The following is a 16,247-nucleotide window of genomic DNA, read 5'->3' on the forward strand; positions in this document are numbered from 1 at the left end:
TATGGATATTTCGAAGCGTTTGGTTCTCAAAATTTAAAAAAAAAAAAGAAATATATACACATATCAGTTTGCAAAATCTGTAAAAGATCAGTTCGATTCGTACTCGTATTATTTTTCTACAATCGAGACTTTTAATCGCTCCTGTGTCTCTGCAATTCTCTCGTTGCGTTCTGGAGTTAACAAACGCGAGTTTCCAATAATTTGGGGCGTTTTATTACCCGGAGACCTTGGACGTACATTCGAACGGAAGAACGCTTCAACGTCGAGTAGATTCCGCGTGTTCGAAGTTCAGAGAGCAAAACTCACGGCGAGAATTTTAATAACGTAACGCGACAATATCGTTCGCGATCCCGGCTCGTAACGTTTCAGATATTTATCGGAATGATCGAGTATCGGAACATTAACGTCCGATTTAATTCGAGCCGTTACTCGAGTAACAATAGCCCACCGCGGTTTATGTAATTGTCTAGCATCTTGGCTGGAACGTTGTACACACCTTGATGTGTTACACGACCGGCTCGTGACGAGGGAACTGGCGCTAACAGGCAACCGCCGTGGAATCGCTAATGTGTAGGTAAAATTGTTTATGCGAACAAACAAGTTCCCTCGGCCGCAATATATAACGCGATAGCTCGAATTACTCTCCCTATCCTGATCTACGATTATCGATCTAATTAACCCCGTGAACCGGCTACCATTACCGGCTGTAAACGCGTTATTGAACACGATCGAGAATATTCGAATCAAGATGTCCGTTTGCTCGTAACCGAACCACGAAAACCTCCAACTGGCACCGTTTCGAGCGAATTGAGCTAATCGAGACCATAACGCGACGAATGAATCGAGTGATGCTCGAAGGAGCTAGGTAAAATATCGATTACGATTTCGAGACGTTGAACGTTCTATTAAATTAATAAAAACGAGCTTGATTCGTCTCAAACAGTCGTGTCATCGTTGTCTTACCTGGAAGCTATAACGGCCATGTTATAGAAATAATTTACGATTCCATAGAAATATATGTAATTAAGTGTTCTTATAACGAGATGTGATTTTTTTTATCGATTTCTGAACACTAATGGAGAGCTGCAATAGGTTGCTAGATAAGTTTCGTCGTTCGATCAGAAACGAAGCTATTAAGTTCGTCGTTTTGTTTTTCGAAAAATGACACTATTGTTTGGCGAACATGTGCGAAGTTTCGTGTAGATCTGTTGATTCGTTTGTATATTTACAGTTGTTCAAACGTTGAAGTTTCGTAGGATTTTTTTCACAAGGAAAGAACGACAAAACTTATCGAAAAAGTCTAGTATAAGGGTATTGATGGATAGTTTTTGTAATGAGAACGAAGAAATGCGCTTCCTTAAGCGGGTTTAAAAAATATTGCAAACGCAAAACGCTTTCGCGCGACTTAAACCAACGATTATAGACACGTTCGAAATTGGAACGATATACAGCGAAATCGATTTCTATCCTTCTCCCACTAGAAGCACCAAAAACTATTAGTCTCTCGCCTAACGAAACATCGAAGTAACTCAAACGATTACGAAAACATTCAAACCTTTCCAATATCGTTCCAATGGAATAAAACGAAGAAAACGATAGCTTCCGATCGCAACAATTTTCACAAAACGCATTCGAAGTGTGTTTCTTCTTATCGACAACTGTTTATCCAAAAAACGTGAAAAACACGTTTCGTCGAATACCTCGAAAACTATTAAAAACGAAGCAAAGGTACAAATCGATACGATCGGTATCTTCTAACGAAAAAATCCACACGAGTGAACCATTTGATAATACCTTTACACATTCTCGAGTATTCTCTTCGTAAGGACAATACATATGAATTTATACGAATAAATTGGAATTTTTTAAATGACGATAAGAAGTTATCGAGTTTTCTCTACCGGAGAGCTTTGAAACGAACTCGTGTATTTGCGAGAACGTGGTCGTTGCTTGAATTTCATCGAAATCGGTGACACTACGGTATGTTAGCTCGTCAGCGGAATAAGAGAACGGTACAACTAACACGTCGGTTCGCTCGGATCTCGATGGTACCCTTTCGTTCGTCGAAAATCGTCGCCGGGGTGGTTGTCTAAAAATACCATCGACGATATTCCGTTCGTAAGGACAGGGGACCGATAGATCTATTTGCCGATTCGTACACGTAGACGCACGGGGGAGTTTCGAGAATGCGCGACGCGTCTCGGTCCCCCTTTCTCTGTTTTCTGCATACCGCGCATTCTATTCTAATGCGTGGTAAGGGGCTCGAGGAGGACGAAGAAAAGACACCCGTAGGTTACCGTGGAATTTATTTCGACGATATTCGTAAGAGACTCCCGCGCGCTCGGCTAGGATACGGGAACGCGGAAGTGCGTACGTGCACGTTCAACGCGTAGGTTTGTATAGCCGCGAACGTGCATAAGCCGTGGCTCCGTAAGAAGCGCTTGTCGTGCAAACAACACATTATATGATAGCACGCAGGAAATGGTTGTCGCGGGTACCGTAAAGACTGCTAAGACCTATGCGAGATCCGATATCTATGGTCTTTGACTTAATATTTGCGGTATACTTTATAACTGTAATCTTTATAGCGTAACTGTGCCTCTATACCGAGACGCGAGGGCTTCCCGATCGGACGGAAACAACTCGATGAAAATACAATTCGCAAATAACCGAGATCGCGGCACGGTGTTGCAGGACCAGTCGTTAGGAAGATCGGGTGGAAAATATTGACCGGGAACTTTGACGATCTTATCTACCGGCATTTATATTTTCGCGGCCGTTTAGCTTTGAAATTTACTGCCGCGATAAACGTAACAGCGGATTCACTTCGCGACGGGGACCAGACGTTCAGATTTTCTTTTACACGGGGATGGCGAGGCGCGACCAACGAATTTATACGACGCGTTTCACCGTTATAGATACCAAAACGACGGGTCAACGAATACCGACTCTCTCGATGATCTACGATCTTTTGCTAGGTTGCTCGAGAAGTTTCGTCGGTCGATGAAATCTTTTCAACAGTATAGTACTAAGTTGCTCGACAAGTTTTGTTGGTCGATGAAACTTATTGCACAGTATAGTACCAGGTTGCTCGAGAAGTTTTGTTGGTCGATGAAACTTATTGCACAGTATAGTACCAGGTTGCTCGAGAAGTTTTGTTGGTCGATGAAACTTATTGCACAGTATAGTACCAGGTTGCTCAATAAGTTTTATCGAACGACTTAGCGAACAACCTACTACATGTGTATACACATAAGTACAATGTAAATATTTTGAGTACTACTATGGTCTAAACTTGCAATCGACCCATTACGCTATAATCAAAGACAGTATTATGCAGGGTATTCTCTTTTTTTTTGTTGAGCATTTGAAACATTTGAAAATGTTTATTTCAGCTTCGATAGGATATACTAGGTTGTTCAATAATCTTTGTCGTTCGATAAAACTTATTGCACAGTATAATACCAGGTTGCTCAATAAGTTTTATCGAACGACTTAGCGAACAACCTACTACATGTGTATACACAAACGTACAATGTAAATATTTTGAATACTACTATGGGTTAAACTTGCGATCGACCCATTGGCGTCACACCTACCGAAAGACAGTCGGAGCAGTTAGGTATATTTCGCGTGTACGAGCAAAAGTGTACACTATAATCAAAGACAGTATTATGCAGGGTATTCTTTTTTTCTTTATTGAGCATTTGTAACATTTAAAGAGGTTTATTTCAGCTTCGATAGAATATACTAGCTTGCACAACAAGTTTCGTCGTTTGAAAAAACCTCTCGAACGGTACTGTTCAATGTAGTACTGTTCGATAAGTTCGACCGAACGTTAAAATTTCTCGAACAATCTATTAATACGCGTGTTCACGCACGAGGAACCGTACCATCGAGAAGTATTCGATCGTCGAACGCGGTAATATCGTAAACGGAGCGCCGTTTAATTAAACCGTCGGGAATTAATTGACCCGTACGGGTGTTCGAATATACCCGCGGGTCTTCGACTAAATTAACGACACTCGACGCGACGACGATCGACAAGTATCGTTATATTTACGCATCGTGCTCAAATATTTATTAAACGTCGAACCACCACCGACTCAGACGCGGTGAAAAAATCAGCGATAAAACACGAGAGGTCTCGGTTCTAACTCCGTGTACTTTTTTACATTTCGGTTTATTAACGATATCTCTGTTATCTGCGAGTTGATCTTCGTTACAATGTTTAAGATGTCGCCGCGGCGCTCGGTCGCTGGTTCGCTTCGATTCGGCTTCGGCATTCGAACGATGCGACGCGCGAGTTCAACACCGCGGGATATCGATAATTTTCTACCGTGTATCGAGTCGGCCATCCATGATAAGAGGAAGTGCGTGAATTATACCGATCTTGCACTAGGTCGACGATAACAAAGCCGTCTAAGAGCACGTGCGAACAAATACCGAACGATCGTCGGACCGATAAGGGGACAACCGAGCGACTCGTTTTATCGCGGCTAGAACGCACGCCAGTGAAGTCCGCAACTGCGGTAACGTGACTATTGAATCGATAACGGACGAGAAGAAAAAAGAAGAGGAAGAAAAAAAGAACTGTATCGTTCGCAGTCAAGTGCACACCGACAGGTTGAACCGTCGCGATCGTAAATAATTTTCGATTATCGTGGAAATGACGTGAACCGTTGAAAGCGTCGAAACGACGGCAACGATCGAACGTACACGATGCACGGTACTTAATCGTCGGTCAATTGATCCCAACGAATAAATATAATTGTATCCCTGGTCGATTGGCGATTGGACGCTGTCCGTTGGTCGAATTCAGCTCGAGGACACCGAGAACGAAACATGGCCACGTTAATGGCAGCGGATTACGCGGTGATCGTGGCGATGGTGATCGTCAGTTCGGGAATCGGTGTGTATTATTGGCTCACCGGTGGTAAACAGAAGTCCACGGAGGTGAGTGTTTGTTTTTACGTTACGTTCCAAGTTGACAATGTCGCCGATACGATGGTAATTTCGTTCTGTACCGCGACAGGAGTACTTTGTGGCGAACAGATCGATGGGACCGTTGCCGGTCGCGATAGGTTTAACGGTCTCGTACTTGTCCGCGGTCAGTCTGCTGGGAGTCAGCTCGGAAAATTACGTTTATGGTACACAGTACGCCGTGATCAATATTGCTTACGGACTGGCCACACCGTTCGTCGCCCATTGCTACATACCCGTGTTCTTTAAACTCGGAACGACCAGCGCTTTCGAGGTAAGTCCTCGAGGGGAAATCTGACGAAGTCGGTCTACGAAGCGTGACGAGTTTCCACGAATGTTTCCTCGGAGGAAAACGCGCTGGAAAAATTAGCAAATCGAATCTTGGATGAAAAAACAGTAAAACCGTACCTTGTTCCTTACATTTTGAAAAAGAAGCAGGTGTCCCGATCGTCACCGGTCGATTTACTTTTTGAATAAAACTAGAACGATTCGAGTGATCTTGATATTTCTTCTTTCGTTTAAAAGTACACACTTGGGAGTTAACAATGGAACAGAACATCTTCTTTATGATCATCCTCGGCTGTTTTCACGGATCACCGATCTTTTCCCAAAATTTATCATGTAAAGAATGTGAAATGTCAATTGTGACATGTCAGTGTCACCAATCATGCGTTCAATGTTGTCTCTAGGCTCTGGAATTGTCTCTCCCATCTATCCAAACAACGTACGTCGAGTTTGGGATCGATCGATTCGACGTTTTAAAAACAATATGAAATTCGAATCGACCGGTGACGATCGGGACACCCTGTGAATAAAAAAAAGAAAAAAAATCAAAATTCGAACGAGCAGACAATGTGGGAACACCGAACGCGAAACATCTGTCGAGAATGACGAGATTTTTTTTTTTTTTTGTTATCTTATCTCGTTCGATTTCAACAACACGAACGGACCCAGACTATTTGGACGCGATCTAACTTCGATGTTATCGAGGTCCCGTTAATTGGTTTCTCAAACAATGAACGTTGCTTCGTCTGTTTCCAGTATTTACAGAAACGTTTCGGCACCGTCGCGAAAACGTCGGCCAGCCTCGCTTTTCAGCTTCAGCTGCTTTTGTACAGCGGAGTGGTACTCTACGCGCCGGCGCTCGCTCTGGAAGCCACCACGGGTATATCGACGACCGCTAGCGTAATCGGCACAGGATTGGTCTGCACGTTTTATTCAACGATCGGTGGTATCAAAGCGGTCCTGATCACCGATGTGTTTCAAGGTCTATTGATGCTCACAGCCGTTATCCTGGTGATCGTCACTGCAGCGACGAACGTCGGTGGACTCGATCGGATCTGGGAGATCGCTCGCGAGGGATCGCGGCTAGAATTTGACAAGTGAATGTCGTTCGTTTCGCCATAATCGCGTGCCTTGACCTTCCTCTCGTTGAAATTTATGCGCTTTACGAACCACCTCCGCTACGATGAATCGCACGAATTTGAATCGAGATCGTTTCGCGATCCATTGTCGTCTTCGTGGATCCCTTACGCGTTACTTTCGCTGATCACGGTGTACGGAGTTGATTCGTAACTCGAGCGAACCTGTGACGATTCGAGTGAGAAAATCGTGATACGTGAATTTTTGTTCTCCACGCGAGATTTCCATCTCGTTGGTAACGAATAGTTCGCGAACACGTGTAACAGGTGCGCGCGCGTCAATGAAAGCCTCCGTGCTCGATAGAACGCGCATTACGCGGCGTTTAGCCGAGTAATTTCATACATTTTCATCCGCTAATGACGTACTCGCCACGTCCGACGATAAATCGACGAAAGTGTTTCCCGGTGACGCGTAAAAATATGAAATAACTTACTATATTACGCGACGAACTCGGTAAATCGTCAGCCACCTCGGGTACCGTCTCGAAGCATCTCTGGAAACGTGATACAATAGCACCCAAGTATAGTAATTGTCCGTACGATAAAACTTCCGTTACCCACGGCGGATGCGTTGAACGACCTTCGAGGATACTTTCCTCGCGTTCGACGACTCCCGCGACAAAAATTCGTTTCACGATCTTTGCATACTTCGTCGCGCGGAATCGAAACAAATTTTACCCCGAGTTACGCCTCAGATGCAATTGTCACTCTTGAATGACGTTTTCTAACCATTTTTAACATTTTCGTTCCATTCTATCGTAAATCGTCCTCACTTCGATCGATCGTTAACGCAAAACGCGAGACGCGACGCGATTAGCACACTTTCGAATATTACTTCGAGCAATACGCCTACTATTTATTTACCAAGGCATTCGTACCGTATCTGTATTGACAATAATATATACATTCATTCAGAATTTCGGTAGATCATCGTTGCATCGATCGATCGTTAACGCAAAACACGAAACGCGACACGATTAACACACTTTCGAATATTCCTACAAGCAATACGCCTACTATTATTTACCAAGGCATTCGTACCGTATCTGTATTGACAATAATATATACATTCATTCAGAATTTCGGTAGATCATCGTTGCATCGATCGATCGTTAACGCAAAACGCGAGACGCGACACGATTAACACACTTTCGAATATTCCTACAAGCAATACACTTACTATTTATTTACCAAGGCATTCGTACCGTATCGGTATTGACAATAGTATATACGTTCATTCAGCATTTCGGTGGATCCAACGGTACGACACACCTGGTGGAGCTTGACATTTGGCGGTTTCTTCACCTACCTCTCCTTGTCTGGCAGTAACCAAGTTCAAGTTCAGAGAATGTTAACCATCAAGTGAGTACACGCTGACTTTCTACCCGATGTACGTGTCCCGCGATACCGCGAATTATTGGCGTCCACCGGTATTCCATGCTTAACCGACGTAAGCTCGCGTCGTGTCGTGCTTCGAACGTTAACAGAGACACACCGAGAATTCCACCGGGAACGTTCGTAAATTTACGCAATATTATATATTTAACCGTACCGAGAAACTCTGTAACACGATAGACCGTACGTACGTCTAATCCTTTAAGCGGGGTTGTCCTCGAAGCGTTTATACTTCACGGTTCGAGAGTGACTTCTCTACCCGGTGTTCCACTGATCCACTTCGATCGTAAAGCGTTTAAACGGTGCGCGAGGAAAAGTCTGTGCCGTACGCGAGGTGCTGAAAAATGTTCAACGCTTCTTGTACGATTTAACGACGTATCGGTTTTCCAAATTTCCGGGTTACTCGATTTATCGTTAATTTATTTTCAATTCTCTTCTACGAAGGATACGAGAAAATGTGAAAGAGAAGATCAATTTTTTTCTTTTCGTCGCAGTGCGTAATCTGACGTGAAAAACTTACGAATTATGCGACACGGGATCAAACGAGATTGAATTGCGTTAATAATCACGATTACCGATTATTAAGCAATCTTTAATCATTGATCGACGATCGACGCGAGCGATCGAAATAATTGTAATCGAGAGTCGTGACTAAACGTCTCGAGAGTCGATAATCATTTATCGCGCAACGAATCGGTAATTTATTTCAAGCAACGATAAAGTTTATAAATATACACGGGACATTTGTCGCTTCGAGAGACGCTCGGTATCGACGGTGTGTTTATTTGTACGTTTGATTTTATTGCAACGAGTACGTGCACGCGGTGAGCGCTCAAACGAGTCTAGACAAACGGTTAACGATCACGGATTACGAATATTACGGGAAATTACTAGATCAATCCCCGCGACGATTGCACGATCGATAATTATAACCATTACGATTTCTTCCAGTGATCGATTACAGTGATCGTCGATCAAGTTCAGTTAATCGTAACCGATCGTAACTAGAATTCAAAATCGGCAAAGACGATCGAAATTTCTAGACCTCGCGAACGTTCTCAATCCTAATACATTTTCTCTAGTCTTTCTTTTTCCATACTTAAAACTCTGTTACAATAAACGCGATGGTATTGGATTGTTCGGAAAGTCGTTTCGTTTTCCAAAATGGAGAATATATAATTTAATAAAATGTTTACACACTCTAAGAAAATCGTGTTTCATTTTCACAAGAAAAAAAGAAACACAAACACCGTATTACTGTACCAATTTCCCCAACCGTGTTACACCGAGACCTTCATCGTAAGACTCTAAAGTTTAAAAACACGAGTTCCCGTACTATCAATATAATTTTCACCAAAAAAAAAAACGAAACAAAATGACTTTCCGAACAACCTAATACTTCCTCGTACCATTTTTCAACGAGTATACTTAACCCTCCTGTAACGCAAGATCATTGAGCCGTGTTACACCGAGACACTCGTCGTAAGACTCTACAGTTTAAAAACACGAGTTCCCGTACTATCGGTACAATTTTCATCTCGAACGTAGGAACGATTTAAGGTTAAACGCAAAGTATCGCGTACCGTACATTCGTCGTTGCATCGATCCCAGAACACATAATCGCGTTTCTGTTCCTCGTACCGTGACGATCGAAAAACGGTGGAATTTTCTTCCTCGATTTTATCCGAGCCACTACGTATCTCACGTGCGGCGAGCTTACGGTAGCGATCGTCCGATAAATCGTTACTATCCAGCCCGTGATTCGATTTAATAATAATCGTGCGTAAAATCGAATACACACCGGCGAGTTCTTTCAGAGATTTGAGAGGCGCGCAAACAGCGATCTGGTGGAGCTGGCCAATGGCGTCCCTGATGTCGTTGTCCCTCTGTTTCTCCGGACTGGCTATATACACGAAATATCGCAACTGCGACCCGGTCGCGATCGGAAGGATCAATTCGAACGATCAATTAATGCCGCTTTACGTGATGGACATGCTCTCCGAGTATCCAGGTGTACCGGGGCTTTTTATAGCCGGTATCTTCAGCGCTGGATTGAGCACTATCTCCGCTACAGTGAATTCCATGGCCGCCGTTATACTCGAAGATTTTATCAAACCCCTTTACCGTGTAAGGTAAGACTCGTAAAATCGCGGAATGAACCGAACTTATGACGCGTTTTGACCAATTATAGAAACTCGTAGGCCAGCAACGAGAACGAGGGAACTTTCGACTCGTGTCGTCTCGTCTACGTCGTTACGCGTATTTTCTACATACAGAGTGTCCGTTTCGTCTCGTTGCGATGGGATACCACGGGAGATGTTTAAACGACATTTTGAAGAAAAAAGAAAAAAAAAAAACGATAGCAATGGAAGAAATAAATTATCTTCTTTCGAGAACACGTTTTCGATACATTTCCCGAGAGATATCCCACCGTATCGTAACAGAACCGGACATCGGTGTGCAATTTACATACCGATTGAACCTTTTCTTCCATTTTTCTACACGCGAATCGATACGGACGAATCGAAATGTACACTTTGAGATAAAGTTTCTACATATAGTAGTAGTTACCTTTTGGAACGAGTTGATCGCGTGAACGGAGCGTCTGTTACATTCTACGTTAAGAGACCGATCGTTTAGTCGTTCGATCGTCTTTCTTCAAATCGTGCACGTTACGTTTCTCGAGGAAAGTCGTCACAACGGTGTAAATGTTCGACTGACGGTGCTCGATGGCACTGGATCGTGTCAGCGGAATTATTAAAATTGTTTCAGCGGGAAAAATTTAAGCGCGACTGGATCGATCGTCGTTAGCAAGATCCTGGCTGTCATAGTTGGCGGGGTCTGCATAGCACTGGCATTCGTGGGACACTACCTCGGCGGACTCCTTCAAGCTGCCTTGACGATCTTCGGTGTCGTCGGGGGGCCTGTCTTCGGCCTGTTCACCCTCGGCATGTTCACCAAGACGGGTAATCAGAAAGGAGCGGTTATCGGTCTGTTCACCGGCCTCCTTATCTCCTTGTGGATCGGATTCGGTCAACCGAAGCCACCGATTCCGAAATTGAACGTCTCCACGTCCGAATGCAACACCACTGTGTATTCCGATTACACGGAACCGGCGAATTCGTTTCTTGGATATCGGTAAGGAATTTCTTCGTTGTTTAACGGTTGAGTGTATGGTGGTCCTTGGGAACCGGTGCTTTAAAGTCACATAGACCCTCTAGAGTGTTTACAGGACGCAAACTCTAACAATTTTTCATTTTTAAAGTATTCTCTTTGGTAATATTATGAAACAAGTGTATTGAGGAATTATCGAATACTTCAGCTTTTCATATTACTTGCGAATTCTGATACTTGTAAACTTTTCAATCACTGTTGGTAATATATTATTATGAAACAACAAGTAGATCGACAAATTATCGAATACTTCAACTTTTTACACTACTCACGAACTCTGATACTTGTAAACTTTTAAATTACACTTGTTGGTAGTACTACAAAACAACAAGTACATCGACAAATTAACGAATACTTCAACTTTTTACACTACTCGTGAACTCTGATATTTATAAACTTTTAAATTACTCTAGTTTGCAATATCATTATAAAACACCAAGCACAGTATCGGTGATATCCATAACTATGGAAACCATGTCAGAGCGTTTAACGCGTAAACGATATGTAGTATCTTCGATCCAAACTCGACCCGCATTACTCCATTATCCTCGTTACCATCAAAGCTACGCTTCCATACATACTCGTCCATACGACGCGGGTATTTATCGATTTTCATAATTAAAAGTCCACGAGTAATCGTTTCCAATGTCGCGTTACATTTCGTTTTCGATGTAATCGTTCTACCCGCGTAATTCGACACAATTCCTTATCAAGAGACAATCGATGAATCGTAATTTGTTCTGTTGCAGACCGAGCGGCGACGATTCATACTTCTACCTGTACCGTATTTCGTACATGTGGTACTGCCCGCTTGGATCTGTCATCAGTTTCGCGGTAGGATGGATTTCCAGCTGGATTCTTAATTTGATCCTCGGTGAGGAGCCCAAGGAACTAGATCCCGATCTTTTCGTTCCCATTCTGGCGTCGAGGGAGCGTAAAAGGCGATCGAAGAGGAACGCGAATGAATTGAACAGCGCCGTGGTGTTGGACACGCTGTCTCGCGCCACAGATGAGAAAGAGAGAAACGCACTCGCGACTCGATAATTCGTCCATTATAGGTAATTTTCCAGCAAACGAACGTTCGAACCACCTTCTCAATCCACCCGACATACGATTCACAGACGACGACCGTGACTCAAAGTTTACAATCGATCGATCGGGTGGGTCGTCTCGCGGTGGAAATTCTCTCGCTCATTTTTCTACTCGTTTTTCGAATACTTCTTCGTTCTTCTTCCAGTCTTTTTCACGATTTTGTACATACTCTCCGATATAATCGGCCCCAATACAGTTAAGACACTATCCGAGCTTTCCGTCTCAGTGAACGATCTTCTCCTGCTAGAATCGCGTGGAATGTCTCGTTTCCTCGACATCGTGCGTCGAAAACCAAGCAACCTTCGATTCTCGGCCGAACTAGAATCACCGCGAGCGTGTAATCGAAGAACGCTTCAACCGGTTGCACTTGGAAAGTCATCGTTAGAGATATACAAGCGCAATTGGTGCAAAGTGTCGAAAGGCGCGCAAGATCCGAAGAAACGATAATTATCCAGCGATGCGTAAACACGAAACTGGAAGAACACCCAGAGAAAACCAAAAAGAAAAAACACGGAAAAATGAAATCGATACAAATACATTCCCAAGACTATTTCCCGATCGATCGACCCTAACGAACGCGGGAACACCGAGTGCGGGTCGCTCGGTTTATTTACAAGTAGATCCTTGCGTTCTCCGAGACGGAGGATTCTCGCGGCTGGCCTTCACCTAAAAAGAAACCGAAGTGGTCACCGAATTCGAGGAACGAGACACGTGTCTTGTAAAGGACAGCCACGGGGAGCCACATCGAGAGGGCAGGCGGCCCCGTTGAAAAATTGTAACCGAATCGAGCGATCCCCGGGCCCCCGATTCCCCGAAATCACGGCCGATATTGCTCGTACCCGTTGGTCGGGCAGCTCTTTCGGAATTCCGAGTCAGGGAGTCCGGCCACGAGGCGGCCGAAGGTTTCTTCTCCTCCCTGCAACGAGCAGACGTAAACACCCGCGGACCACGGGTGTGCCGAACGTTTACCGAAACGTTCGCAAATCACGATGGAATGCCGTCGGACTGGTGTTCCCGTGCGCGCCATACGGTGACATACAGAACGAAGCAACGACCCGTGCACTGTGCAGCGCTTACGTAAGGGAATAACGCCGACGGAGAGACGACGAGCACGGATCGTGCCAGGGACCACCTCCGGGGCTACGTTTCGTCGAACGTGCCGCCACGACGATGTTTTCAATGTTTCGACCGTCTGACTTTCGTTGAACTTTTCAAACGGAGCCCGTACGTTCCCTACACGCGACCAGACCGACGTTAAGCAACACACCGGCCCGTCCTCTCCTCGCCCGTAATTGCGTTACGCAATTCACGCGCGTTCCTTCTGCATCTTCGGGTTGTTCCTCGCTATTTAGCAAACAACCACGCGGTGTACACCGACTCGTCTTACGCAACGCCACGCGGAACGCTCGCCGGAGTGAATAATTCGCTGTACGTTTCTCGACGACGACAGATCTCACGACGAGAACGTACCAACAACACTGGAGAACCGACCGGAGCGATTCTTCCACGACGACGATCTGGAACGATTTGGCGCGGTTCCAAGTATAAGGAGTGCAACGTCTCGGGAACGAATCCACTGTGATCGTTTCGCGGTATTACACGAATGGGAGTGTTCGTCGAGGAGAGGACCGTGGAAGGGATTGTTGTTCTTTCGAAAAGAATCGGAAGGGATCATTCCAAGCGTCGAGAGGGTTAAGTGAAAGGGTGTTGATGCTAGAACTACCCGGTAGATTTCGGTGTGTATTGAGACGTTTGTATCCGTATCGGGAATATCGATGTTTGAGGAAACAGAGGAAAAGTTGAGTACACTTAACGGTATAGAAAAAGGTGTTCATGTCTTTTGAAAATATTCTAGGGAATTTCTCTGTCGAAGCAAAGTTGCAAATGGTCGTTTCGACCGGTTGGTGAATCTGGTGTCAATTTGGATTTTCTGGATACCTCGGGGGTACTCGGATTAAAATTTCGATGGATGTGTCGTTCATTGGAACGATTCGAAGTTGCGTTGTGTTAAACGTTTACAAAATGTTTGTGTCTCAGTATGTGCAGAGAATGATATAATTCTCAATTTATCATTATTCAGAGTGTAATATTCTAAACACTGCTGCGTTGCTAATTTGTAATTATATTCCTATACGATTGACGAATATTTTTAACCGGAGAATTTCGTCGCGATTCGTTCACGAGAGCACCGTAAAATTCGCGTTACGTATTTCGAAAGAATAGAACACCGTGGAAAAAATTCCTCGACGTTGGTGTAGCCGTACGTTTGGCGCACGAATGCTCTTTCGCTTGAAAAGAAAAAAAAAAGAAAAGAAAAAGAAAATTATTCCGAGCGTCGATCGAACGTGCCGAGATGCAATCGCTGGTTTCCGAGTTGTTTGCCCGTGAATCGGGAACGACCGGTATTTTCCACCATAAACTTGGAAGTTTCCACTAATTGAGCTCGACAAAGAATCCGGTTAATTTTTCGAGCGAACACCGGCGGTAATAGACCACTTCGGAATAGATTAAGATCGGAACAACGGGAGTCGGAAAACGCTACCGGGATTCACTACGAGATTACACGAGCCATTCGCAGCGGTACACCGTCTACTGTGCGTGGTAACACCGTGCAGTTACGTAAGTTCGAAACGATCAACCGACGCGGAGAAATATATGAAAAAAATTGAAACAATTGTCCGTAGCAACGGAACGCTGCTCCGATTCTTCGTTACCGCAGCAGGTAGAAATTTCGACGACACGGAGCGTGGCTTGGTATCTGAACGTAAAATCTGCGATATCTTGCTCAACGTTGGTTTTGCAATAAAATCGTATACCACAGAAATTGTTGCGAATTGAACACTTAAACTTTTTAGTTCTGCGCAAATTTTCGACAGAATGGACGGTTAGCGAGTAATCGATCCAACTTTGGTATTTTATATAGAACATATTTGATATTACACCGAGGAGTGTAGTTGCAGAGTTTATTTATAAAATAAAACAATCGTAGATTATCCGGTGATAAAGTAACATTTGCGTTTAAAACATAAACGTTTCTCTGGTTTGCAATATCCCGAAACGTATGGGGGGAGGAAGGGATAAAATGGATCTCGAAACACTATGTGGCAACCAGAGACAATAGTCGCGATACTTTTTGCACGTAACGGACCTAAGAAGCGTGTATCACCGCGAATGCGACCTTTTGTCCAACGTTCCCTGTAATTAAATGAAATAATCGAGTTGTGGCGTTGCATCGCGTCGACCCGCGTTCTCATTATAATGCCGCGCATTCCTCGGACGAAACGAGTCTTTCTCTCGGCACGTACTGCATCCACATGGAACACGGAATGTGCAAATGATGGATTACACGCGAATTAGCGCTGAACATTACGTTCGTCTTTGCGCGCTACTGTTCCATTTTAATTGCAACGCGCGCGCGCGCGTGCGCGTTTTATCATTTCGGGTTGAATTTTCGTGGAAATAACGGCCACCTTGAACGAGAATTGATCGCGAATCGAATGGTGACAACAATTTCGAGGAAATGTACGATCGTACGATGAAACTTCGTACGATTTCGATTACGTAAACCGTGACTTCTCCGTTGACGTACGCGAGATAAAATTCCCTGAAATCGTTTCGTCGATCGTGATAAAAATTCGATAATCGCTGCGCGGGAATCGAGCGAAATTAAGGACACGCTGACGAGGCGTGAAAGTACATAATAACGAATAATTCTTCCTTTTACCGGAAGATTAGGCAAAACACGAGATCGTAATGAGAAAAATAATTTATATTCCATTCTTCTAACGGAATTACGAACGATTCGCTTAAGGGAAAAAAGAACTGACAAACGATCGCGCTAGAACGTGTCGTTATAATCTCATGAAAGCCCCCCGGAGGCACGTACTCGCGTTGCGGTTACACGAGAGTATCCAATCGCTAAATGTTCCGACAATAAGTAAATTAATATCGAGGATCTCTGCATCATCGTTCCATCTTTCCGCAGTCACCATCGGGAAACGATTAATGCAAATTTTATACCACTCTCGTGCTCGAAATCGTGTACGACGCAATCTCACGGTTCCATAGTTTCGTCCAATACGTATCAAGATGTGAAACCTTGGAAAGCGAACTTTTCAAACATCCAACGGAACTCGATATCAAATTATTCGAACACGTACACTCGCGCGTACACATACCGGA

The 16,247-nt window shown here is 44.1% G+C and overlaps 2 protein-coding genes across 6 annotated transcripts in view; one reads left to right on the forward strand and one right to left on the reverse strand.

The window, feature by feature from the left end:
• Positions 1–16,247, reverse strand: part of LOC143154095 (protein expanded) — a 125,589-nt gene that overhangs the window by 70,551 nt on the left and 38,791 nt on the right. The gene's annotated exons all lie outside the window — the stretch shown is intronic.
• On the forward strand, positions 4,399–13,668 carry LOC143153895 (putative sodium-dependent multivitamin transporter). The gene is made up of 8 exons (XM_076325529.1): positions 4,399–4,956; positions 5,036–5,257; positions 6,025–6,365; positions 7,647–7,766; positions 9,617–9,931; positions 10,572–10,937; positions 11,723–12,031; positions 13,516–13,668. The coding sequence occupies exons 1-7, from the start codon at positions 4,846–4,848 to the stop codon at positions 12,015–12,017; spliced, it is 1,770 nt and encodes a 589-aa protein (XP_076181644.1). The 5' UTR covers positions 4,399–4,845; the 3' UTR covers positions 12,018–12,031; positions 13,516–13,668.

Source organism: Ptiloglossa arizonensis, chromosome 13 (assembly GCF_051014685.1).
Source record: "Ptiloglossa arizonensis isolate GNS036 chromosome 13, iyPtiAriz1_principal, whole genome shotgun sequence".
Taxonomy (NCBI): domain Eukaryota; kingdom Metazoa; phylum Arthropoda; class Insecta; order Hymenoptera; family Colletidae; genus Ptiloglossa; species Ptiloglossa arizonensis.